Here is a 25,427-nt window from a genome sequence, read left to right as displayed (position 1 = left end):
TAAACCATGTGTTAGTCGCGTATAAATCACTTCGGAGAGTCACATGACTGGTATCACCACACTGGTCACGATTATCTACATGATCTACCTCAGAAGAACTAATGCGGTATGAAACGTGTTACGTAAGTCATTTATGTGCACAAGGAACAGCAACGGTCCAAGGCCGTTTTCCTTAGACGCTGCGGAAATGACGTGAGCAAACGTAGGGTACGAGTTGTTAGCAGAAGTGTAGTGAAAGGTAGATGCTGAGAAATCAATTATTCACTCTGAAACATGGGGATGAATATTAGTATCCAACTGTTTAACCAGTACTCTGTAATAAGCGTACGAAAGGACGCTTTAGATTAGTGTAAGAATACGGTGTCAATTTTGAATTCCGCATCAATAGACGAATACAAGACGCAAGAAATCCAGCGAGCTGTGTGCTAAAACAGAGGCTTTTCTAAAGCCGCGCTGGTATCCAAATAATTAATTGTCATCTTCAAGATAGCTAACGACTTGTAATCTATCAGTTTCGAAATTCTGCTGGTCAATGATACTGATGGTATGCTGATTCTTGAACCACGTGATTCAGGGACCACGTGGCCATCTGGACATATAAAGCCTGCCTGCCTCCTTACCGAGGATCACAAACTGCAGCAGTGACGGCGTCCTAGGCACAAGCTGAATGAACCATTTCTTCTTCGTTTTGCAGATCAGCGGAGCACTTATCACAGTGCAAAATACTTACGGTAGTTTTGGATAGCTGCCACTCGTGCCTGATCTTTAGCGTACGTGCTCTTTGTGCTACAACTGGTGTTTAATAAGAACATGGAAATTGCAAGCTTCCTACACGATTTGAAAGACAAAATGAGAAATGAGTGGAAACAAATTAAAGAAGCCATAGAGTGAAGCATTCAATCCGAAGAGATAAATTCGCTAAATGAAATGTAATGAAAAAAGAGCACGGATTTCTTCAGCAAGAGCCTTGATGACACATACGAAAAATTGGCGGCAAGCTTAAGTGATATTAATGAGCTGAAGAAAGAAAACGAAGTGCTGCAGCAAAAAAATTATACTTTGGAGAAGAACTTGGTGGAATGCAAATCGGGCCTCTGGCAGTCTGAGGAGTACTCGTGTATACAAAATTTTAAATTAAAGGAATAGTCGACAAACCACACGAAAACTTGTTTAAATACTTAAAAATATTGGTGAACTAGTTGGACAGTCTATAGGACACGGAGACATTGATGATTGTCACAGAGTTCGAACAAAACAAAACAATCAGACAAATATAATGTTGAGTTTCAACGACGTGACAAACGACACAATCTACTTCAGTAGTCACGCAAAAAAAAAGGCTAATGAACTCTTTCCTCCACTTACCTACTAAATCTCCTGGGTTTATGAATGAATCCCTTTGTACCGAAGGGAAGAAAATCTAAGGAATGGTAATAGCACGCAAACGTGAACACACCAGAAAATTTGTCTTAACGCACACAGAGGCTTCACCTGTTGTTCGAATGAGGCGTGAAAGTGACTTGAACAAAATCACAAGCGTTTAATAAACATAAACTTTAATACATTCGTACCAGGAACAGAGATGGTGCCTTCAGTCTGTGTGATTCCTGGAGACATCACTACCAGGCACAAGTCTAGCAACGAAGCAAAGCTACCGATATTCATGCATCTAAATGCAACATCACTGTTGAACAACAAGGATGAAGTCAATGTGCCAATGGAATCATGTAATCTGAGATTTGACCTTTTGATGTTTACCAAAAATTGGTACAATGATGACTCAGAGCATTCTCTGCTTAAGTATACCAGGATTTCTTCGTTAACCGCAAGGCAAGTGAACGTAGAGGCGTTGCAATTATAATTTCTCTAGCTGGGTATAATATTCTTAGAGAATATGGCATAGATGCCGAAAATTTCGAAGTTTTATGCACAAAGAAAGAAAATACAGTATTTTACGTTTCGTATAGACCCCCTAATAAGAGCCATTCTGTTTTCTTTCAGTTTTTATATAACCTACTGTTATAGGTAAAGGAAAACGGCTATCTGCTTACACTAGGCACGGCCTTCAACATTGGCATGATGACTATTCAGCACCTACGCGTAGTTTGTATCTATCCTAGAGTGCAATGACTCCTGCCGCATCATCAGGTCACTCACACGTGTAAGCTTCATTACATCATCATAGCTAGACATTTTCATAATAAACTCGGCTATCGATAGCACGACATCGGAAGTCATAAGCTGTGATATCAGCGATCATATACCTATGTAGTGTTTTTCGGGAATGGAAAACCACCGCTAAAGGAGCGTGCACTGAAAAGACAACGTACCGCAAGATATCGGCTCAAACACTAGATAAATTTAGAGAAGCCATGTCTGAAATTTACTGGAGCGGTATTTTTCACATTGAACGTGCCAATAAGGCATATGAAAAGGTTGTGAGCAAACTGAAAATGCGTTACTTCAAGTCATTTCCGAATGAAAACTATCGGTGTCAGAAAAAGTCGGGAAGGTCATGGGTTTCGAAAAAACTCATAAGGCAAATCAACAACAACAAAAAAAGAAAGAGATATCAATCTCTTATCAAGTCCAAAGACTTATCAAAGAGGAAAGAATATAAACAGTTTAGGAATAAATTGAACAAAGAAAAGAAAAAGCGAAAAATGGCTACTACACTCGTAACTTAACAAGGATTGCATGCGCAGAAGGGACAATGAAACGCTAAATCGCAAGCCAGTCGACACACGAACATATGCGTTGATTATCGATGACACTTTTAAAGGTGGTCAGAACTTGCGAACCATTTTAACAATTTCTTTTTCAAAGCAGGATGCGTAGATCACGACATTCAAGATACCACGCATGCAGCTTCATTAAGTGAGTTGTTATTTCTAAATCTCACTAGCATCCGTGAGGTCATTGCAACAATTTCATCCCTGAAAAATAACCACAACGGAGACATATATGATTTAGAAATAATGCCAATTAAGTACGTCATAGACATAGTTGCACCTGTGGTAATGCACATATATAATATTTCCCTGTCAACTGGAGTGTTTCCGTGCAAAATGCAGGTAGCTTGTAATAGTTATTCATAAAGGAGGTAAAAATATTATCGGCAATTATCGACCAGTTTATATATTTCCTATGCTACCGAAGAGCCTCGGAAAAAATGCTTAATTTTCGTATTGATAACTTTTCGCGAAAACGTGGCTTACTTACCAAGTGTGAGTACGGGTTCAAGAAAAAGGTGTCTACAGAAATTGCTGTAAGTATACAGAAGGACCTCATTCTAGAGAGCATTGAAAGAAAGCTTCTTAATTTACTGCGGTCAAATGCAGGTCCACTGCTGGCGACGGCAAAACTCGGCTCGACGCGCTGAGTAAGCCTTTCGCTTAAAAAAAAGTAGAAGGCGGAAGGCCACAAAAACCACAATCTAGATAGGATTGCAGTCTACTTTTAAGCTGCATTTCCACTTCCCTCACGTTTTACCGCACAATTACAGTGACGCAGGCGAAGAAAGTTCTGTTATGGAGCTGATTACAGGCTTATTAGCAGGTCATTTTAGATGTACGGTAGCTCGAGGTTTGAGCCTTTGAGAAAAGTCGCAGTTTCTCCTCAAAGGCGAAGCATGGATTGCGATAGCAAATTAGCAGCCAGCCATGCGAATTAAGGATAGTACTTTTATCGGCCGTGTCAACTTGTAAACACTCACTTGCTAACTAAATTAACAAGCATGGTGTCACTGCGCGGTGCAAACATGAACACATCACACCTCCTCACCGCGGACGCTCGCTGACAAAACACGGGCGTGAGGGAGCGCGGGAGCTGCAGCGAGCGAAGTGAGCTTCGTGCTGTCTATCGCTTCAATGCAGACTGAACGCGGAGAAGACACAACTCACACAAAGATACGAGCTGTCGACGCAATCCCAACGCAGATCGCTCTCAAGATACAGCCGCGCGACCGCGCGCAGCCGCCACATACGCACTTGCAGTCGGAGTAATACGCCGCCCCCCTCCCCCCCTCCCCACGGTGCCTCGCAGCGTTGAGTGCCTCGCTCGCGCGAGTAGGCGGCGCCCTTCCACCTGGCTTTTCTCCCTTTTCCGCGGGCTAGATTTAGCCGTGATCGTCGGCTACACTCGCATTATTTCACTCGCACATACAGCGTAGGGCGCGCGGTGACAGTGTTATCGCCCTTCGACTTTATAGGGAACATCACGGCGACTGCGACGATTTTGTGACCGTAAAAATGCGCCTGGAGTGTCGGTGTAATTGCTGTCACAATAAAACGCACCCCAGTGCTGTGATTGGGAATCAGTGAACACGCGATCTTCCAAATTTCACGTAATTCCCTCAAGATGGAAAACAAATTCAGCTACATGGACGTCCTTGGTTCTAAAGGTAGAGCATGTTGCTACAGAAAATCAGAGGTAAAGGGTGGAGCGTGACGTCTTACGGTATCTGGATGTCACCGTAATCATCTTAAACCACGCAACACGCCACTATTCTTGTTTGCCTCTTGCGAACTACACTGTATCGTTTGCTTCAGTGTGCCTCTAACGTCCGGGCCGCTGGTTCATTGTGCTGACACAAGGAAGCGAGCTCCGACATCCCAGCGCAAATGGCACACTGGAAGGCAAGTAGTCCTGGGAAAACAATCTTTGAAAACGATGAACACTACAAAGAAAATAAATTGAAACAGGAACACACTGCAGCTGGATGTCGTGGCTGACAGCGGAAGAGCGGCGCAGAATCTGCGGCCAAAACAAACAACGTCACGGGACGGTGTTTATTCCCCCCCCCCCAAGGGAATAACACACCGCGTAAGCGGCTACAGCGCAAGCAACCCTGACAGCGTCGTCTCCCTGTCTGTCCCGTGCTATGGTAAGGGACTCCCCTAGTCCCACGTTCTCTCCCCTTAAGAGACAACGCCTTCCGCCGTCGCTTGCTCCCTCTTTCCAATTTGTTCAAGGTCCGCGAGGAGAGACGAGGCGCCTATACGGTGTAGTTGAGGGAGAACAGCGTTTCCCCACTTGCTTATAGAAGCGCGCCGACTATCGATCGCGGCCACCAGAGGGAAACAAGCAGCAACCTAAAACTGGCACCCAGCTCCTTGGCTACGACGTGCGAGGGAACGTGGAGAATGTTGTCCCCCGCTTGGGATATAAGAGTGAAACTCCCGGAGCGAAATAAGGAAGCAAAGGAGGACAAATCTCGGTGTCCGAGTCCCCACCCGTTTCTTCACTTCTGGTCGGCTGCCAACGAGAAAAGTTTAAGTAGAAAAGAAAACGAAACAATACAACGTCTTCCCTTCTCATTTCTGCACTGTTTGCGAAGCGGATGAGAGAGGCCCGGGAGTGTCTTCTCAAGTTCTGCGTGGCGGGAAAAGTGCGGGAAAAGAAATCAAAACGAAATATGACGGTAATATTTTGCTCGGGCAGAAGCCGCTGTCCCTGTGGATGTCTCTATGAGTGCGATAAGGAAGATCCTAAGAGGAAAGACAAACCCGGGAATAGGGTGTATGTGCCTGTAAGTGTGTGCACTTCGGCTTCTCGAATACGATCGACTCTTTTCTTTTTTTTCATCGCGAACAGAGATTTATTTTCTTCTGAAAAAGTAGGGATAGAAATAGTAGGGTGAAAGAGACGAAGAGACAGACATTGTTTTGAAAACGGTGCCTCGTAATGAAAGGAAAAATATGTAAATGGAGGATTCCGAGTTGCCCTGGGACGGGAGCCGTAACAAACGAGGGGCACAGCGTTATTAGCCTTCCTGTCTCAAACAGCGCGATTACTTAATGGTAATGGCAAAACAAAGAGATGGGAAAGAGAAGTGAAAAAATACGTCCCTTATTTTTTTAGAGCACGCGTGAGTTTAGGGACTGGGCCTTTCATCAACAAAATGCTTCCTTCTGTGAGAGCAAAAAGGCAGCCAACTAGTCTATTCTTTTCTTCGTCTTGGCCCTTGTACATTGCTCCCAACACATTTCCCTACCATACACGCTTTCCATTTTTGTACACTCAAATAATAAGATAGAGAATATACCTGTATTCTTTCCTATTATTTCATTGCGCATGTAAATGGCTGCAATAATTAGTAATCTCGAATGCGTATTGTTTAAGGTGAAACACGAGAAAGATGACCTTTTTAAACTACAAAAGAAAATTTAGAAATAGTCTGCGCATATTTGTCACAAAGGCCGCATTTCTATTCGCTCTGTTACGGCTATTACGTGCACTTTTAGATTGATCAAAAGTTGTGAGGTGAACCCGAGTGGATTCGCTCCGGGCAGCTGATCCTTTTTATATTATGTAGTGTAAAAGCTCCACCCTTTAGATAAACTCGTGCTACAGAGCTTGTACTTGAAAGCTACTGCTGTGAGTTACGTCGATAATAATAGCGTTACGAGAAAATGGAGCCTGGGAGGTGATTTTTACTAGTGTATTTGCCTTATTCTCTGCGCTTTACTTTTATGATCTAGATGTATAGTTGTACACTTATTGCCGGTGCTGATACCAAATATTCTTAATTTGATGTATATGTTCTTCATCTGACGTAGTTTGCCTTCAGGGCATATCTTTGCGCTAGGGATGCTCTTAAATTTCGGCATGCTGTGATATTTCTTCAGACCATTCTCAAGCAGACTGACAGCAGCAAAATGAACCAGGAGTCGCATTTTTGTTAAATAAACTTGTAATAATAATAATAATAATAATAATAATAATAATAATAATAATAATAATAATAATAATAATAATAATAATAATAATAATAATACAGAATAGCCTGAATGCGCGAATGAGAATTCGTTACAGGAGGGCACTCGGCGCCCATTGTGCCAATGAAGTTATCAGTAGTCTAACGCCACAATTAACCGGAGTGAATTCCCCGTTATCGGTGCAGTTACACCAACGACATCTCCGATGATTCGGTTTCACTTTGATCCCAGCATTGTCAACTGAAACTCAATTCTCTTCCACGTTGTAACGGTCGAAGGTTAGGTTACACGGATAAACATCTGTAAAAGACAGGAAAGGAATTGTCATTGAGTAAAGAGATAAGGGAAAATCCCCAATGACTCTTGAAGTAGAAGATCGATTCACGAGACCCTTTCCCTTCAATATCGTCTATGCACTTCATTCTGCGTTCGACGACGAGTTGTCGACCACAACAATACGATGAAAATCTCTCTCGCATTCGCTGAATCCCTTTTAGGCGGAAGGATGTTAAGCTTAGTACTCAGTCCGTTTCGTGCATAACTCTCTCTCTCTCTCTCTCTCTCTCTCTATGTAGTCCTCTGTCTATCCAATCCAGGGCGCATAATTCGTTCAACGCAGCTTTGGATGCCGGAAATTGCTGAGACAGCTGACGGTGGCTGGAGGATTACGGCGAGGAGGATATAGTCGACTCAGCCCTATCATAGAACTGTTCGAAGCCGCGTCGTCCGAAAGAGAGCATAGAGTTTAAGTCACGACTGCATGATAGCACTAACTTGTGGGGTAATAGGCGCCGCCGGACGCTTAGAAAATGTTCGGCGCAGGCGGCATTAATGGGTCCCGATATCTGCCTTCAGAACCGGATGGCCACATAAGGCGCCGGAAGCTCCTATTTCGCAGATTACGAAACCACTGAGGCTTACACATGCTAATAATTATGTAGCTGCAAAAAACTTTAGGAACAATTATTAGCACCTATAGCTATGAACAGCGCTGGCAGAGGCGTCTAAAACCGTGGGCATGGTTCGAGCACTCACGAGACATGCATAAAATGAACCGATATTTGATTGGATTTCCCAAAACAAACATGCAGTCTGCGAAATATTTCTGATAGGTAAAGAACCTTCTTCAAACAAAACTCAGCACTGCACATAAATTATAAATAATTTTGAGCTACCTTTATTTTCTTGTGCCGCTGCGTTTTCTCTTCTGGTATCCGCACAGTTGGTACTTTTTAGTCATAGAATTTATGGTTTCAGAATTTGCACTAAACATATTTTTTTCGTGGTTTGGTGACGATAAAACAAAGATACGTCCTCTGTAACTATTTATTTTACTTTCTAGCTTTGACATTGCGATAGCGCGTTATTTTTCGTTTTCTTTTCTTGTTTCTTTTTTTTCAATAGGATAGCGATGCACTTTGCCTATAGCAACCACTCCAGTAATATTGTAATATTTGCAACGCGCAAAGGAACGAGGATATTGGTGGATCTGGGTATTGCCAAAAAAGGGGCGGATTCAGAAGCAGAACTGCATGAAAACGGGAACGCGCGCGTATAATATGAAACGTAACGGAAAAACGTTGCAAGTTGAAAGACGGAAAGAAATAACAACGCGCGCAGAGGCAACAACACCAACAAAATGGATGCTGGGTACGAGAGAGAGATAGGCCATTTTCCAATCGCTTCCTACCACCGTCGACCTCACTTGCGCTGTTTCCCCCTGTTTCGACAGGAAACAGCGTCGCGGCGCCGATGAAGAGTTTCGGAAACCGGTACCGCCTCTCTGTAGTATACCTGTTTATTTGAAGCCGTTCTTTACAGATGCGCAATTTCGAGTTCGCGATATGCTCTCAGAATGTTTTCCCTGCTACACACTAAGAATTGTTGTACCTCCCGTTATGTTTCTTTTTGTTGTTGTTGTTGTTGTTGTTGTTGTTGATTTTATTTATCTAGCGTCGCTTCACACATTTTAGTAATTTACATGACAAAATCGTCGTGCGAGAACTACATACAAAGAACGGTACTCGAGAAAGAAAGCGTCTGGCAATATGTTTGCACGCTAGGGGAATAAGAAGGGTACCGGTACATTTAGAGATATGGAACAGGTGCTTGAGCATCGCGGTATATAGAAATGGCATAGTACGAAGAGATAGCTCTCCGTGGGCATTTACTTTAATTTTCTAATTTTCCACGCGCGGACAAGATTTTTAAGAACTATGAGAAGGAAGAAAGGAAGGAAAAAGTGGAGAAGGAAGGCAGGGAGGTTAACCAGTTTAAACTATATATGAGAAAAGCACAGAAAGGTTTGGGGACCTGGCATCTTCAGTTCTCCGAACGAATGAATAAAAAAAAGAGAGCTGGCAAGTGCTTTGCTCGACTCGTTTGTGGAATTCGCTGCTTCTAAGCAATCTGTGCAGATGTTTTTTTTTAATGTAATCTGTAAGGTAATACAATTTGGCGCCCGGAAGTTTGTGTCCTCTGTACTGCTTCTGAAAGGGGCTGCAATGATTTCCGCAAGCGGGCGGCAAGGGTTAGTTCCTTCATGTTGCTCGCTTTATTGCTGAGCGGAACGGCTATACTAAAAGAAGACAATACCCCTATCAAAAAATTTTGAATGCTTTCCCACTTTGGAAGGTTCTGAATTTGATGATTTAAGTTGAAAGCTTCCAAGAAGGCGCCAAGAGTGATTTTTTTTTAATACAGTCCAAGGAACTCAACCGATAAATGATGGACAAAAAGAAATGGAATGAGAATGCTTCTTTTTTGCTTTATAGCAGGCTGTCAGAATGAAATGCTCATCGTTCTGGATTTATTTCGTTCGACTGAAAAATGCTCCGTTCCGGTTCCGCTCCGCAACGAAAAACAAATTATCCGTAACGGTTCATAACGGTCTTGTTTCGCATGCAAACATTTTCGAAGTGCAGTAACAATAACAGCGTACTATTTATAGTTCACAATAAGTGAATTATGAATTATGATATCGTTCTCACTCAGTGCCTTGAGTTAAGGCACAGAGCAGGATCTCAGAAACAGCACGTCATTGAGTGCACTCACCGAAATGTGAGACCGCTCTTCCTATAAAACGAACCTAAACGAACATAAACGAAGGATAAAGCGTATAAACGAAGGATAAAGCGAAGGATAAAGCCTCCTACCCGTAGAACACAAAACAATAAGCTTCTCATTGCGCGAGCCCTGGGTTTTGACACGATGCCGATCTGCTAGTGCAACGCGAAGTAAGCTTAGACTAGTAGAGTGCTCGAACGGCAATCGTTCACAGTATTCCTGCCTGAGATACGCGGTTATGTGGATCTCTTATAGATACGCGCTAATTCTGATGTTGTCTGACGTCGGTTTTTTTCGGATTGCCAACTCTCCCCATGAACCGAAAACCGAACAAACATACTTCAGTTTCACTCCCAAACCGAACAATAAATAAATTTTCAGTTATGTGCTCGTGCCCGTCAAAAATATCGTTTTTTTTTCGTTTTTCGTTTTTCTCTTTGTTCCGTTCAGACACGCTGCTTTGTGGGTACAACCAATTGCACATACGTACAGTGACACACACAATGATATCGTCATCGTAACAATCCTAAGTCTTATTTGATGTTCACTTCAGGGCTAAGGCCTCTCTCCTAATGATATCCTACTTCAATTGGCTCTCTTCCGTTGATTCCATCCTTTTCTAGCAAATCTCTTAATCTGATCATACCACCTTCTCCTCTGGCGTCCTTGATCTGAATTTTACCTTCTTTGGTTCCTTTCTGTTGCTCTAATTAACAACGCGTGAGTTCGTCTACGCATTATACCGCTCATAGCCTCAACTTGAGTATCAGTTACTCCAGTTAGCTGTCTTATCGACTACACTGTCTTCTTTCGTTCGATTGCGCGCTATAGTGTCATTAGGTTGTCCTCAAGCTTCTTCATTATCCTCCACGTTTCAGCCTTATAGCTAGATATTGGCAGATCTCAATGATTGTGCTCCATTCTTTTCCAAGATGTCGTCCAACTGAAGGTCATGCACACGATGTATTTTGTTCATCTAAGGAGAGAGAGAGAGAGAGAGAAAGAGAGGAATACAGGAAGGCAGAGATGTTAACCAGTCAATAGTCTGGTTGGCTACCCTACGCTGGGGGATAGGAGAAGGGGAAGAGAGAGAAGGGAGAGAGAAGGAAGTCATACAATAGTTTGTGAGCTCCGAAACTCACAGAACCACGCAAAGTCAGAACACAGGCAACTGTTTTATTTCCAGAACCAGCAAGTTTAGAACAAGAGACGCAACAAAATCGCCATGTTCTCGGAGCAATTCTCTATGCTGCGAGAGCGCGGCAACAACTTCATGGAAACGGGAAGAAACTACGGGCACTTCGCTCCTGCTCCAAGGTGTTCAGAAAACATCACATCTCAGTTACCCATAAAAAATGGCGCTTGAAGCTAAAATAGCTCTGATAACTGTTTCAACACTAAGCGCTCATAAAGTGTCACGGTGTCCAAGCGGCACGACCAAACTATAAGCAGCCGAGGCGGGTTTGACGACGCGGCAAGTTAGGGTCCACGGTGCATTACGCATCATTGCCAGTCAGGAATATTCCCGCTGGCACGCGGTAGTCCGAAGATACACTGCGATGGACATTGAGTGCCCGAGTCAGGTGGCTCTTCTGGATACGTTCTAATGCGTCTGTTTACGTCAGTTCGGGCAGTCAATAGCACCATGCACAAGAGCCAAGACGCCCAGTTATCGTCACAATGTCCCTGCTGTGCCAGGCCACGGCCACACACTAGTGACGTATTTTATACGACTTGTAATTCCGTAGCTGTAATGTAGGACATGATAGATGCTATATTACTAGATTCTAGATTAGCTATCGCAATGTGCGGATCTCTAACGTGAAACTGACATCGACTAACGCAAGCATTTTCACATTTTCCACCATCGCATTGAGGCCACTTGTGGCGTAATTCAATCCCGAACCCGCTCAACAGGAAGATTTTGCGGGTAAAGAGGAACCTTAGCGGATGAAACCGCGATGGAGTAGTGGCATGAAACCAAGTGAAAGGGGAGAAAGACATCAGCACACTTGTATATGGCCTGATTTGCTCTCACATCGTTTCCACTGTTCCACAATTTTAAATAGACTGTATACATGCCGAGCCACAACAAAAATTCAAACGTCTCCCCACTCGCTAACCTGTCATAACCATTAACGCGATGCATCCTTCGCCTCTTCCCTCCCACTTTGCCTGGAGGGCTGCGTGACCAAGTGAACTTGGCACAGTACAAGCCACAGTGTAATTAAAGGTGCTGACTCGATGGACCGATCCTGATATACGGGATCGCCACAGGTCCTCGCAAGAATTTTAGCTTGGTGTTTACCGTGGGCCAATCCTGGAGGTAGTGCGAGGTCAGTTCATCCATACAGATCACAGCATGAAGCAATAAAGGTAAACAATAAGTGTTTCGAGCAGCATATCACAACCACTATACTAGCAGGTCTACCGGGAAGCTATTACTTCACCTTGATAGTCATCCTCTCATGGATTCGGCCCAATTGTTCAAGCGAAACTTTTTTTGCGTATCTTCTGAGCTTTGGCAAGAACATAAAACTGGTATTTCTTATGCAAAAACTAAAGAACACGTCATTACAGATCAAACTCCTTGATTACAACATATTTATTTTACCTTGTCTAGAGTACGCATGCGTGGCCTGAGATACTTGTTTAAAAAAAAAGCATGCTTATAAAATAGAAATGGTTCAAAGGAGGGCAGCAAGATTTCTCTATAACACCTATCAAAATCTTGACCCGTCTCATCACTCATGACTAGTAACGACATCTGGCTTTTGGAACAGCGCAGAGCTATCGTCAGGCTCAACTTACTTTTCTTGCACCACAATCGGCAGTTTAATATCGATTCTGTTGTATACCTTATCTTATTGCCATTTTTCTCGCGGCAGGCCAGACATAGTCACAATCGTGACCTCATGCCATATTTAGAACGTACTAACCTGTTCAAACACTCATTTTTTTCCGCGAACCATCATCGAACGGAACGCACTGCGTTAAAATATATGTTGCCGAATGTGTCCTTCCTGACTTTGAGAAAGACGTGTCATTTTGTGCAAACTTCATTGTTCGTAATGCCATACTCTTGCCTATATTTTGACAACTCATGAACTAACTTTAATTTTCTCTTTCTTTGTGCGCATAAAAGTGATTTTACCGAGTTGTGCAGTTTTCTGTCTCTAACATATTTTTAACCATGTTCATTACTGTAGGCTTGTTTTTAGCCGCAATGCTTGCAATATTTTGGTATGTCCCCTGTACAGTTTCCATCACTATGTTCATTTTCTTGCCCCTCCTGCTTCGTCTTCGGACTGCAGTATGTACTAAATAATAAAAATATAACTGATGTACGAAGGGTACACGTGACCAAATAAAAGTATCAGCGTACGGGCTATACCCTGGCGTGCTTAGTGTAAATGTGGTGGAAGTAAGCGCGACTTCCGGTTCTGTGTAACAAGCAAAATGAGCGCCTTCATAATACTTCAACAAATATTGTCTGCGCACAAGTATCTCTAAAACGCAGCGACAAGTTAATGGTACAACAGCTTTTATTAGGCGGATCGTTTGATTTACATTATATTCTTTGATTTAGCGGTTCGGTATGGGTGTCTCTGGGTGTGTGCCTATTCATGGCCATTTTTCGAGAATGGGTACGCGCCACTCAATCACAACAGATAAAGAATTTTCATAAGTTGCTTGATACGAGAACTTATCTGTGCACATGCCTGTCATCACCATTCCTCCCTCGTCAACCCCTATACGTCCCTTCATCTTTGTTGCACCACAGCGTAGGCATGTTACAGTGCGTAATAGTCTAATTTGGAGTTCGCATGCCCACATAGCTTAACGTAAAAATTGTAAGAGAATAGAGTTGTGACTTTGCGGTAGGTGAACATAAACACTTTATGACATTGTATATACATAGAATGAAAGTAAACGAAATCGTAGGGATCACATTTAGTTGTAGAAATTGATGTAAACCGTTTCACCAAAGCTTCGCTTCAGGTACAGTTCGCAACATGTGCATTTCATCTGCATTTTTCTTTCCTTTCTTAGCCTTCACTTTTTGCGATTTCAGTTCCGTTACACAGCGGCCTAAAATTAAGATAGTGCTACAGAAACGAGCTCCTCCTTTCTTCGGCACATCCTGGACAATGAAGAAATCAAGAGAGTATATTGTGATATGTAAGCTCGAGCCTAACATAACGTGAACAGCAGCCGCGCAGGCTGTCAAACCATGCACCGGCACGCCGATGCTATGGTCGATTCAGTACGGCATCAATGTAGGAGCATCAGCTAAGTCTTGCCGAGTCCTTCGGTCAAAATGGGATGCCATCCATGGCAGAGCACGATATAAAAAAAGAAACGGCGTACAAAACCTCACTTCAGAGAACGTTGGTAATCCTGCGGCACTTTTACAGGTTTTGTCTTAACGTCAAAGCCTCTTGAGCAAGCCTGTCAGCAGCTTCGTTACTACAAGTACCCACGAGCGACGGAAGCCAATAAACTGCCTCGACATTGTCACTTTTTTAGATCCAGCGAAGCCGACAGGCAGTTCCCGTCAATGGGAGAACGCTGTCGAAACCTTTCCGGATCAGATTAGCAGTCTCAAAGCGGAAAAAGATAGAAGCAAATCGCAGTTTCGCCCGAAAGGCGAAGCATCGATTGCGATAGGAAATTAGTAGACAGGTGTAGAAAGTAAGGATAGTAGCTTTACGGTGGTATAAAGTTGTAAACATTCGCTTACTTACTAGATTAACAAGAACGGTGTCCCGCGCTCACAGGTAAACATGAACACATCGCGTTTCATGACCACGGACATTCGCTGTCAAAACACTTCCGTGTGACAATGCGGTAGCAGCAGCGAGCGAATTGACGTTCCGTGTTGTCTCTCCCTTCAACGCGAGGTAAACGTCGAAAGCAGAGCGCGTACGAAGATACCGGCACTCGGCGTGTGCGCTTTGTCCACAGCGAAGATCGCTTTCATGACACGGCGGCCGCGCGGCCGCGCCGGAAGCGGCAGCCGCAGGAGCAGGACGCCCACCATCTCTTTCACCAACCCCCCGTGCCTCGCGCGGGACAGAAGACGGCGCGCTTCCGCACCGTCTTCCTTCCTCGTGCGCGCGAGATTGAACCTCGATTGTGGGCTCACCTTCGCAAGCTTTCACTCGTACATACAGCGTACAGCACGCGGCGACGATGTTATGGTGTTTAAACTCTACACAGAATATCACGGTGACGGCACAAATTTGTTTGGAGTGGTCGTAAGGAGCTGAAACACGAGTTTCATTAACTGTCCGCTCAAACCGACACCGAAGGCTTTATTCAGGCATAGAATAGAGGCTAATGCAATGCAGCTGCCGCGGATGCGTGAAGGCCAGTTTTCCGGCTCTTTTTGGATGCGAAAGCATCAAATGGCCCATTGAGGGGAAAAGCCAGCCTCTGCAGTAGCCCGCTGCTGCTCCTTCCCTCTTTCTTCCACCACTCTTTTCTATCCCTTCCCCCCTGTGCAGCACGGTTGAGGTGTCCTCATCTGAGAGACAGTTACTGCGCTGCACTTTACCCCAATTCTTCCTTCCTCAAATAAGAATCTCTATCTCTCTGCAGTAGCGAAACGCCACCGAAATCGCCCCCGCGTCGCCTCACGTGCGCGTCTCGAAGGAGCAGAGTGGGCGAAAGCGAACACGTGCTGCCGCGCTGGCTCGCAGGGTGTTACGCGAGGGAAGAGGGCATCGCCGCGACGCCACGTCAACCTCGCTCTCGAAAGCCTCTGTTATCCGAGCGTTCCTCGTCCGCGCAATTTCACGAAGCGTTCTACCTTTGCCTCGGTAATCGCTATAACGAAATTAACGTACAAAAAGCAATAAATGCGACAGGAAATACGTTGGTGGTAGTGAGTTTCGAGCGTACGACCGAACGCTTGAAAGCCAGTGTCGTATACCCACTGGGCCAAACCAGCGCCTTCTAGATATCACGACCAGTAAGCCATGCTTAAGGAAATCATGTTACCTGGACCAATATTTCCATTTCCAAGACCGGCGCGACGAAAGCGGTAACGGCAAAATAACCGCGGATTAGTCGGGAGCGTCTCCATTCGATTCTGTGACAGTCGGGCAATGTAGCATGACGTCGCTAATCGAAGTGCACCGGCCTTATGCTGTCTAGGAAGCGTTGGCCAAGAGTCCAAACGCGCTCACTTGAACGCGAGGAGTTCAAAACTCGAAGGGCCGCTCAGCGGCGTTCAATTGGATATTAATGCCTTTCGGTGACCACGATGATTTTCCTATCCCCACGCACGGCCGGCGCCGCCGCTGCCGCATATGAGCGGAGCCGGCATCTGTTAGTGGTGCGAGGAACACAGCGACTGGCGTGGCGTGCGTCCTCCAATGTGATTGATTGGCCAAATCGGTTAGAGAATGGCCAGGCAGATACACCCACGGTCAAGAAACCGGGCGATGTTCGCGAAGGAATGCTTCGTTTTTAAAATGGTTCAAGGAGGTGTTGACTTTAGACAGTTACGGATGCGTCAAAGCGTGGCTAGAATTTCTCATAATCACACCACCGCCTAATAAGTTAACGTGACTCTTTGTGCTATCCGAGAGAAGGAACCTTCCATAACTGGTCTAACGGCAAACATGCCGAGCTATTAACTATGTTATTCTCAGATAGGTTGCTTGGTCAAAAAAAATTAGTGTTGAACTGTGTTTAAAGCCAACAGTCCTGTCTATCTGTTGCGTGTTTGGTTCGAAGAGACAAATGAAACGTGCGGCGGCAGCGTAGTACGCGGTTAGTGATGTGAAGAACCGGTCATGCAACATTTTAAATTATGGGTGAGTTTCACTCCTGTGGCAGGCTTTGGGTGCCTGAGCGGCCATGAAAGTGGGATCACCCTAGAATAATGTCGAAATAAAAGATGCGCAGTGGATTCTAGGCAAAATTCGTAGAGCCTGAGTGAAAATTCAAAGATGAAGTTGGAAGCGAACACCTTCAATTCTGTATTGCTTGGCACGTGTGGTATGGGTACAAAAAGAAAGGACGAGAGAAACATGCCTCACGATAACTCGTTAGAAGAACATAATTATGCATTTGTTGATTGTTGTTATAAATTCTCGTATTTGCTATTTTCTGAAAGTTTCACACAAAAATTTATGGCCTCCGTTCTGGCACGGCGTCATAAATTTCCCATTATATTTGATATCTTACTGTGATTGTGTTAAATGCGGTTATTTTATTTTGTGTGTGGTATTTATTTATTTTGGCAATTACGCTTTCAGTGGCCGGCAACAACTATAATTTTTTATGCTATAGCTGAGTATTTTGCGAAGAAATGTTACACATAACTATCCGCTCCAGAAGCTCTGTTGCCCACCTTCCTGCATTTGCAAAAGCATTCCACAGCGAAGCCTGGAAGAATAAACCCCACTGGTACATCTTTCACGAAACCATGCCTTGTCACTTGAGTTGATGTCGTATGCAACTGGCATCTCATTTTTTGTCTAAGGGCATGAAAAAAACACAGTATGCTGAAGGTTTTCCACCAATCTTGTGACGGTCATTAACAAGAGAAGTGGGAGTTGAGAAAGGCGCGCACTACACTTGAAGGCTTGTAGTCTGATTTCTGATATATTTCTGATTTAAAAGACCTTCATTATACTCTGCCAAACTATTTTGTTACTACATAAAACTCAGGTTGCTTAGAGGAAAAACTGCATATCAACGTTCAGTTTGTTATCCCACAGGTTTGTGTCATTAGGGAGGAATTTTTAAACAAAAGCCGGCAGATCCCACGCTCTGGGGCAATCGATGCTATTATACGAAGCAGTGTGCGGGGAGCCTACCAAGTTAACGAAACGACCTTGCAAGCATCAAGATGTAGCCGGCTGTTTCATTACCTACATGGCACGCATGTCATGACATTCATGGTGTGACCGATCATTTATGCTCGTCCTGCACTCTTGTCATACTATGCCAATTTTGGTACACACCACGTTAACGAAACGACCATGAGAGCACCAATGCGTAGGCAGATAGATAGATAGATAGATAGATAGATAGATAGATAGATAGATAGATAGATAGATAGATAGATAGATAGATATATATATATATATAGATAGATAGATAGATAGATAGATAGATAGATAGATAGATAGATAGATAGATAGATAGATAGATAGATAGATAGATAGATAGAGAGATAGATAGATAGATAGATAGATAGATGCTTTCAAAGTGGAAAATGTTCGCCAAGAAATCCGTCGCATTTAAAATTGGATGGGGGAATGTATTGCGGTGCTTAGAATTGAAGAAGGTCGTTCATTGTCACTTGCCCGTTTCGCTCATTGCAGGCGCTACGTTACGCCGAGGCACCCGTGGGTGAACGCCGGTGGCGCAAGCCGCAGCCCAGCAACGCTCAGTCATGCGTGGCCGGTCGCCGGGCCGAGCACTTCGGATCGCCGTGCCTGCAGGCCAACCCGGTCACCAAGAAGTTCGAAGGGTCCGAGGACTGCCTCTTCCTCAACGTCTGGACGCCACGCATAGACGTCACCGTGAGTGTGCAGATACAATAGGGGACCTTATAGCTCCTTCTACCGCTGTCGTCGCTCGAGAGCTTTTAAGGGGCCCAGATGCTTAGACCGTGGCTTCGTCCATGATTAGCGAGAACAACAGAAGTGCTGCTTATACGCGTCGAACTGCAAATGACGTAAACGAATTGGTCACTCTCGTTTCCGCATTGCGAGGCAGCCCTTAATTGGCACTTTCCCTTTCATCCCCGCCTCGAGAAGAGCGCTCTAGCGTAAATCTTTAGCGGCTCCAGCGCCGCCTAAACGAAATCCGCGCCGTTCAGCCAGTCACTGTCGCTGATATCGCACTGTCACCGTGGAGTGCGATGAATAATTCACGAAAAGTTGCACGTTAAACCATTTTGTATTTTGTGTGTAAACTGTTAATGGTTAATCTTGAACTAGAGAGCGAGCAGGCGAGTTTCTGAGTACACACGTTTATCTGTGAATGCGTATGCCTGTGTGCCATACGCTTGTATAGAAGCATAAACGGGGACACACGACCTTCGAGCCTCTCTCACTTCTGTTACAGTTGTTTTTGCATCTTCTCCTCTCTGCCGTTTTGAATTGTTATTTATGTGTCATGTACCGCTGAACAGCTGGAGCAATGTATGCAGATTAGGAGTTCATAATCAGAATAATTGGCGTTTGTGCATAAGCGCTCTAAATTGGTGACGGCTGCCTATTGTAGGCAAGCGCAGGGTCTGAATATCAATTTCTTTGCATCTAGCTATTGTGGGAGATCTTAAATGCACAGCAATTTTAAACGATCATCCTTGCTGAGAGAACTACGCATTTCATACGTTTATGGACTGAAATAGGTCAATTAGACCAAGCAAACACTTGGAGGAACTAGTGGTATACACGCCTATATAGATTGCAGTTAACGCGACTTCTAGCAGCAGTGCAATGTACTGCGTACGTATTCGTTTGCGGAGTTTCGAGGAAGTGCGGGGCTGGTGAAGCTGCCGTCACAATACCTTTTTTTCCCACTACCTCCACTTCTTATTTATACGTAAATGCACTTTTCTGATGAAAATGCAAGCAAAACATGCTATAATACCAGACGTAGTGGGTTTGGCGATGCGATGCTAAAAACTCGAGGTTGTGGGGTCCAGTTCCTGGCGTTGGCGGCCTCATTTAGAATGTGTCGAAATACATAAACTAACGTATTCCGTGAATTGGGTGCACGTTAAAAAACTCAAGGTGGTACAAATTAATCTGGAGCCCCTTCTTACGACATGCGTCAGTATCAGATCCTGTTTCTTTTTTTTTTTTGCACGTAACACCTTCATATTTTTTTAGAATGTTCTACAAATGAATGATACGCTGAAGGCTTAATATGTACACGCGTACATTCCTTTTTTTCTGTGACCGTATTTCTATTTTGCCGTCCCACTATTCTTATATGGTTATCGCTCGTCGCAACATGCGGGTACATATATCCGAATCTTCGCGATAGTTCTCGCTGATTTTATAGAGAGAGAAAATTGTCTAATCAGATTACACGGGTGACGCGAAACAAATAGCATTGTGCATTCGGGAACGTTTGCGAGCACTAGAGATTACTATAGAATGTACTGTGAGTCATGCATAAATAGCCGACGCACTTGACTTATCCATCAGATTTAGATGACAGACGACTGTCATTATCATCATCGTCATCAGCCTGGTTACGCCCACTGCAGGGCAAAGGCCTCTCCCATACTTCTCCAACAACCCCGGTCACGTACAATTGTGGCCATGTAGTACGATTGCACTCACCGTTGTTGTTTTGCTATGAGTGTTGTTTGTTTTTCTTAGCACAAGTTCATCCAAAAGAGGGTTGGAATGGGGACTTGAAGTTTCGACGCTGAATAGTTAGTTATTCACCGTCCCTAGAAAGTAAAATCTCGTGAAGGTGTTTCTACCTTCATGGTCCGGTCACCCCCGCCAAGCCGTGAGCCCAGTGCAAAGCGTGAATGTAACGCCAACGCCACCTCAGCAACCACTGTTCCGCCAACGCCAGCGGCTACAGGGGTTGTCCCCCCCTCCCCCCCTTCGCAGTACGGACCTCTATCCAGCACTCCCACCCAACGTCACGTTGGTTATATTCACGTTGTGTTAATATTTTGTTGAGCAACGCCTAATTGCTTATTGTGTGCCCCAGAAATATTCTCCTAGCATAAAAAAGCACTGAACACCGACACAAGTTCTCATTATGGGCACCATAGCAAGGAGGTCAATATTGGCGTGTGCTATCGCTGCAGATTGATTCCTCCATCATGTTCAGGGAAAGTGTGCACAAAGTAGTCACCTCCAAGCGTCGCCAAAGAGACCGGCATTGCTAGTAAACTTGGTAACATCACTTTTCTAAAGATTCCAAATTTTACATTTCCACTTGTCTACATCTAATAAGCTACAACATAATAGCGATGACTTCTCAAATAGGGAAGGAAACCAGGCCATAGGATGAGAGAAAAGAAGAAAACTAAACTCCAAAAGTAAACGTCTGCACTGAAGTGCGCAATACAGGCTGAAGGATCGTCTGCAGTTCCAACATGCATCGCTTCCACCTCCTTGCAATCAAAGAAATTCGCACGGAGACATACGTTCAAGGGAAGGCGTCTTTGTCGATCGCGGCTACTTTCTTCCTTCAACCTTATCACCGGAGCAGGCAAGGTCGTCTCGACATCGAGACGCGCATTACACAGATCGATGTTGAAAATGGTCTGGTAAGGAGGGCGCCTTGCACAACGCTATTGTCAAGACATCTGCCCCGAGAGCGGTTGGGTTTCGGCGCGCCATTGGTCGGGCGCCTCGTGGGAGACCAGCCTACAATCGGCGTAGCGGTCCCGGGAGGTCGTCTGCAAATGCCCGCTTTATCTCCGTCGGCGACGGAGCACATTAAGGAATGGTGGCCGTACGAGTCATTTGCCGCGGCTTTGCAGGCACGATTTGCTCTCGCTGCTCTTTTCTTTTTCTTGACATATTGAAACGACAATAGCAGACAATTTCATTTTATTTTTTTTACGCGCAATGATTACTTTTATGCGCGAAGGTGTGTACAACCATTTTGTTTTTCTTAAATCGTGACGTATCGTACCGCAGTTCTGGCGCATCAATTACGTAGAGTGCTATCCATTTCGTTACGACCATTTCCTTTCAATTTTAGGTAAATATCGAAATGTTATCGCTGTAGGTTTTCGCTTCGGGCAGATAAAAGAAATAACTAGGCAATTTGGAATGTGCTGGATGGGGAGAAACAGCGCGATCAAGAAGACGAAACCACACACATTTCGTGTGGATCTTTCTCTTTGTGGCTAGTCGTGTGTCGCTGCGTTTGTTCAGAGGGAAGGGGCGGGGGCTCCTTTGATGATTGGCAACAAAGCGGATATCTGCAAAGCGTCGCTTGCCAGGTTCACTCCCACGGTTACTCAAATTTCTACTTATGCTAACATATTACAAAGAGTATTTTGATTCTAAAGAAACAAGATCATTAGAAACTATGTATACGGCTCGCTGTCTCACGACGTAGCGTACATGCCTGCGATACAATTGCGCCAGAATAATATTTCGCATAAGACTTCCTGTAGAAATTGTGCAACATGCTTATGATGAGTGAAAAGGGTGGAAAGGAGCGTAAGAGCAAGAGGACATGAAAGAAGACAGAAGACAAGGTTGACGTAGTTGGTATAGGCAATGACATGTACTGAAATTTGGGGGTGGGGGGGGATGGAGCTGGGGCACTGTTAAAGATTGTGCAATGTTGCACATTTGATTGAAGTTTTATTCATTCCACTAAAAGACTTTAAATTTTTTCCCGCATCCTTTATTTCTTTTATTCAAGCCCTGTTTCTTCATTCGTTTTTTTTTCTCTTCTTCCTTTTGTTAGGACACGTAAATCGATGTTGTCTTCTTTCTCGTCGACTAAGGTTGACCAGTCTTTCTTCTTTTACACCTCGAGACCAAGTGGGCAGATCTCGCAGATACTATCGGCTATGATGTGATATGGTTAGTTTGTGATTATATTGGCGCTTATTACGCCCTTACACTTACTTTGTCTATTCTGTTACTCGTTATCCATTCTTGTTTCCTCGATAAATACATTTTACTGTCCTTTGCTACTCGTTACGATGCTACGGAGGCGCGAAATGGCCGTCTTTTAACCAGAAGGCCAGATAGATACCAAGATTTGATGTACGTGAAACCCGTGTGAAGACGTCAGAGAATACTGTGTCTTCAAGAGATGAGAATTAGCAAGTGTAAAGTTTGGGAAACAGCTAAATTATGGTGAGTCTCTAAATGCGGGGCCTCTCATCACGTGCATTATCGTGACTTCTCGACAGAGAGCAAAAATTATTGACGCCTTGTAGCAGTAACGCTCAGTATGATGAATTCGTTCATGCAAACACGCTAATAATAATAATAATAATAACAATCTAGATAGACTATTCTTCACGTTTCTTCAGCCTACGCTCACGTGTGGCAGCCACCAATTTCTCTGAATCGGGGCGAGCCAATGCAGCGTGACGTCATCGCGTATGCACATCCCACGTGGCGAAACGAAAGCTGCTTGTAAATGTGACTATTACCGTAAGTTATGTATGCCACTCGGACGCTAACGAGAAATATTGTTGGGATTTAGAGGGTTTCTGACATTCACATAACGCAAAATGTGACAAGACGGAAATGGTGCGCCAGTAGCTGGCTCTTTCAAGGTGAAGAATGGCGTGCCAGTAGCCTACTCTGTTAAAATGTCGTTTCTTCATATTTTTAAGGCGAAAACCTTAAGTGGCTCGCTGCAATGGCTCCTACCTAAACAACGCGGCGCCTAGTTAAGTAGTAAAAGAAAAAATACCACTATTAGCAATGGCTCATACCCTTGCAAGCAAGCAAAGATAAAATGGCTCATACCCCCGTAAGCAAGCAAAAAATGCAATGGCTCATACCCCTTTAAAGCAGAGGCTACAAGCGCACAGCAAAAATAAGTCAACAGTGCGCACATTCACTGAAATCACTCATACAACACACAGAACAGCAGGCGTTTCAATAGAGAACAAGCTCGAAAGACGCATCGTAACCATCAATACAGCATTGCATACCCCCCTCGGAAGTGCGCTATACGGCCGAGAATGCTGGCCAAAGCAGTAACGCAGTGCGAAGCGGCAAGTACAAAGCGTTAGATCACGAGTGGTGCTTTCCCCAGCTGAGAGGCTGCAGAGAAATCTCGTTGGCGCGAGTCTTACCCCGCTGTACGAGCGCGCGAAGCCGCAGCAAAGTATCGAAAACGAGCCGAAGAAGACGAACTGCAAAAGCAGAAACGCGACGACGTGAGAGGGCAACGCTTGGAGTAGGCTGAAGCTTGGAGACAACGGCTTTCCATACGTGTACTTTACACTGCTGCTTGTTATGTCTTCCGGGAAATCTGACCCCTCCGATCGTATAACTTAATACATTACCAAGTGTGCCGCTCAGGCTTTCGCCTTCACGTGTTACATGATTGTAACATTGGTGGCGAACTTTTTCTAACCCTGTTGCGCACTGACTTCACAGAGCGAAGACTTCCTTACCCAACTGATACACCAAACTTGTAAGGAGCCAGTATTCGCAAGTCGGTCAAAATACAAAGCGTACCAATGGATCGAAAATTGTATTTTATTCACAGCCCCTCCATCTGAAAGGGAGAGTTAGAGCTGAAACGACGAAGTGAAAATGAAGCTCAACGCGCTGAAACTTATATTTATATTTTCTCCCATCGTCTCCCTTGAGTAGCACTTATTTTATTACGCGATATCTGTATAATTGGCGAACACGTATTCATATAGAAAGGCAGAAGCGCCGTGATAAACGTTTGTTTAGGTTTATTCGAAATGGTCACTTCCCCTTCCGCCTGCGATTACTATCACTTCCGCAGCCGGTTAAAATGATTCCATGCTTCAAGTAAATTTTTTGGTGAACGTTGTAGTCATGGCTTCGCTTACAAATTCGAAATGTTTGAAAAGGTTTCGCTCGAAGGCGGTATTCGCATTTTCCTACAGAAACAAATTGTCGCCGGAAGTTCGTTATTTATGGTGATTGGTGGGGGACCAGCGCGACTAGGGGCCTATCAAGCAATTGGCTATTAGCTGTTTCCCATAAGTGCCTTGTAGTTTTTTGTAAGGGTAGGAAGCACAAAAAAACACAGCTGCAGGCATCAGACACGATGACGTCCGCAGCCCTGCAAAATGCTGCATTTTAAGTATAGAGAATATATTGACACGTTTCATTGTTTATGGGGTGACCGCGTTTCACCTTCTAACAAATTTTACCGCTCAACGCAGGACGCGCCAGCATGTATCGGAAGTTTCTCGAACGTTATCGAAGATTTTGTTCGTTGTCTGTTGTCACCAAACCTTGTGTAACCCGACTGCATGCCCGCGTGACGCGAGTTGTGCAGCACTTTCTGGAAGACACGCGGGCACCAGCGATTACTCTGGAACCTCCGATGACTCATGGATAAAAGCCACGGAGAAGGAATACTCCGTGACAAAAGCCGACGCGCTTGACCAATGACCAAAGCCACCTAGAAAAAAACTTTTTTTCTAGGTGGCTTTGGCTTGACCCCCTCATCAGATTTCTACAAACGCCGACTGTGTTCGCCGCAGTCGTTGTGCTTTGAGTGTAGCCTGTCTTTGTGGGCAGAGGTTCCCCCAATAAACGTTATTTTTGTCATTCGCAGTATTGCTTTTGTGTTCGTTACCGTCGCTACTATGTGACAATATCTTACCACTAGGTTGCAACATATTGTGTCGAGCGTGATGAGAACGTGTGTGCGTATAACGTGAAAATGCGACAAAAAATGGTTTGCACTCTTCCCCTTTGCTGACCACATTTCTAGAAACCTTCCCAGTTTTTTCTACCTATTAAATGACATTAAGTAATATTGTATAATTTAAATGTTCTGAAAACATGGCGTCTACTGTACACATCAGACGGCTAACATACGAACAGAAAGTAATAAGCTATATACAGACTGAATTGCTTTAAATCCGCGATATCTGAAATATTTGGGTGCGCTGTCCTCCTTAAGTCTAGAAGCAAATATAAAAAACAGGGCGAC

The 25,427-nt window shown here is 44.4% G+C and overlaps 1 protein-coding gene across 1 annotated transcript in view; it reads left to right on the top strand.

Moving 5' to 3' along the window:
• LOC142579651 (para-nitrobenzyl esterase-like) overlaps nt 1-25,427 on the top strand; it is an 86,781-nt gene that overhangs the window by 35,048 nt on the left and 26,306 nt on the right. Inside the window, exon 3 of the mRNA XM_075690062.1 lies at nt 18,131-18,331. Within this exon, the coding sequence (XP_075546177.1) occupies nt 18,131-18,331 (201 nt within the window). The remainder of the gene's footprint in view (nt 1-18,130; nt 18,332-25,427) is intronic.

The sequence above is a fragment of the Dermacentor variabilis genome, chromosome 4 (assembly GCF_050947875.1).
Source record: "Dermacentor variabilis isolate Ectoservices chromosome 4, ASM5094787v1, whole genome shotgun sequence".
NCBI lineage: Eukaryota > Metazoa > Arthropoda > Arachnida > Ixodida > Ixodidae > Dermacentor > Dermacentor variabilis.
Note: the sequence above shows the minus strand (reverse complement) of the source record. Positions and strands in the feature narration are given on the sequence as shown.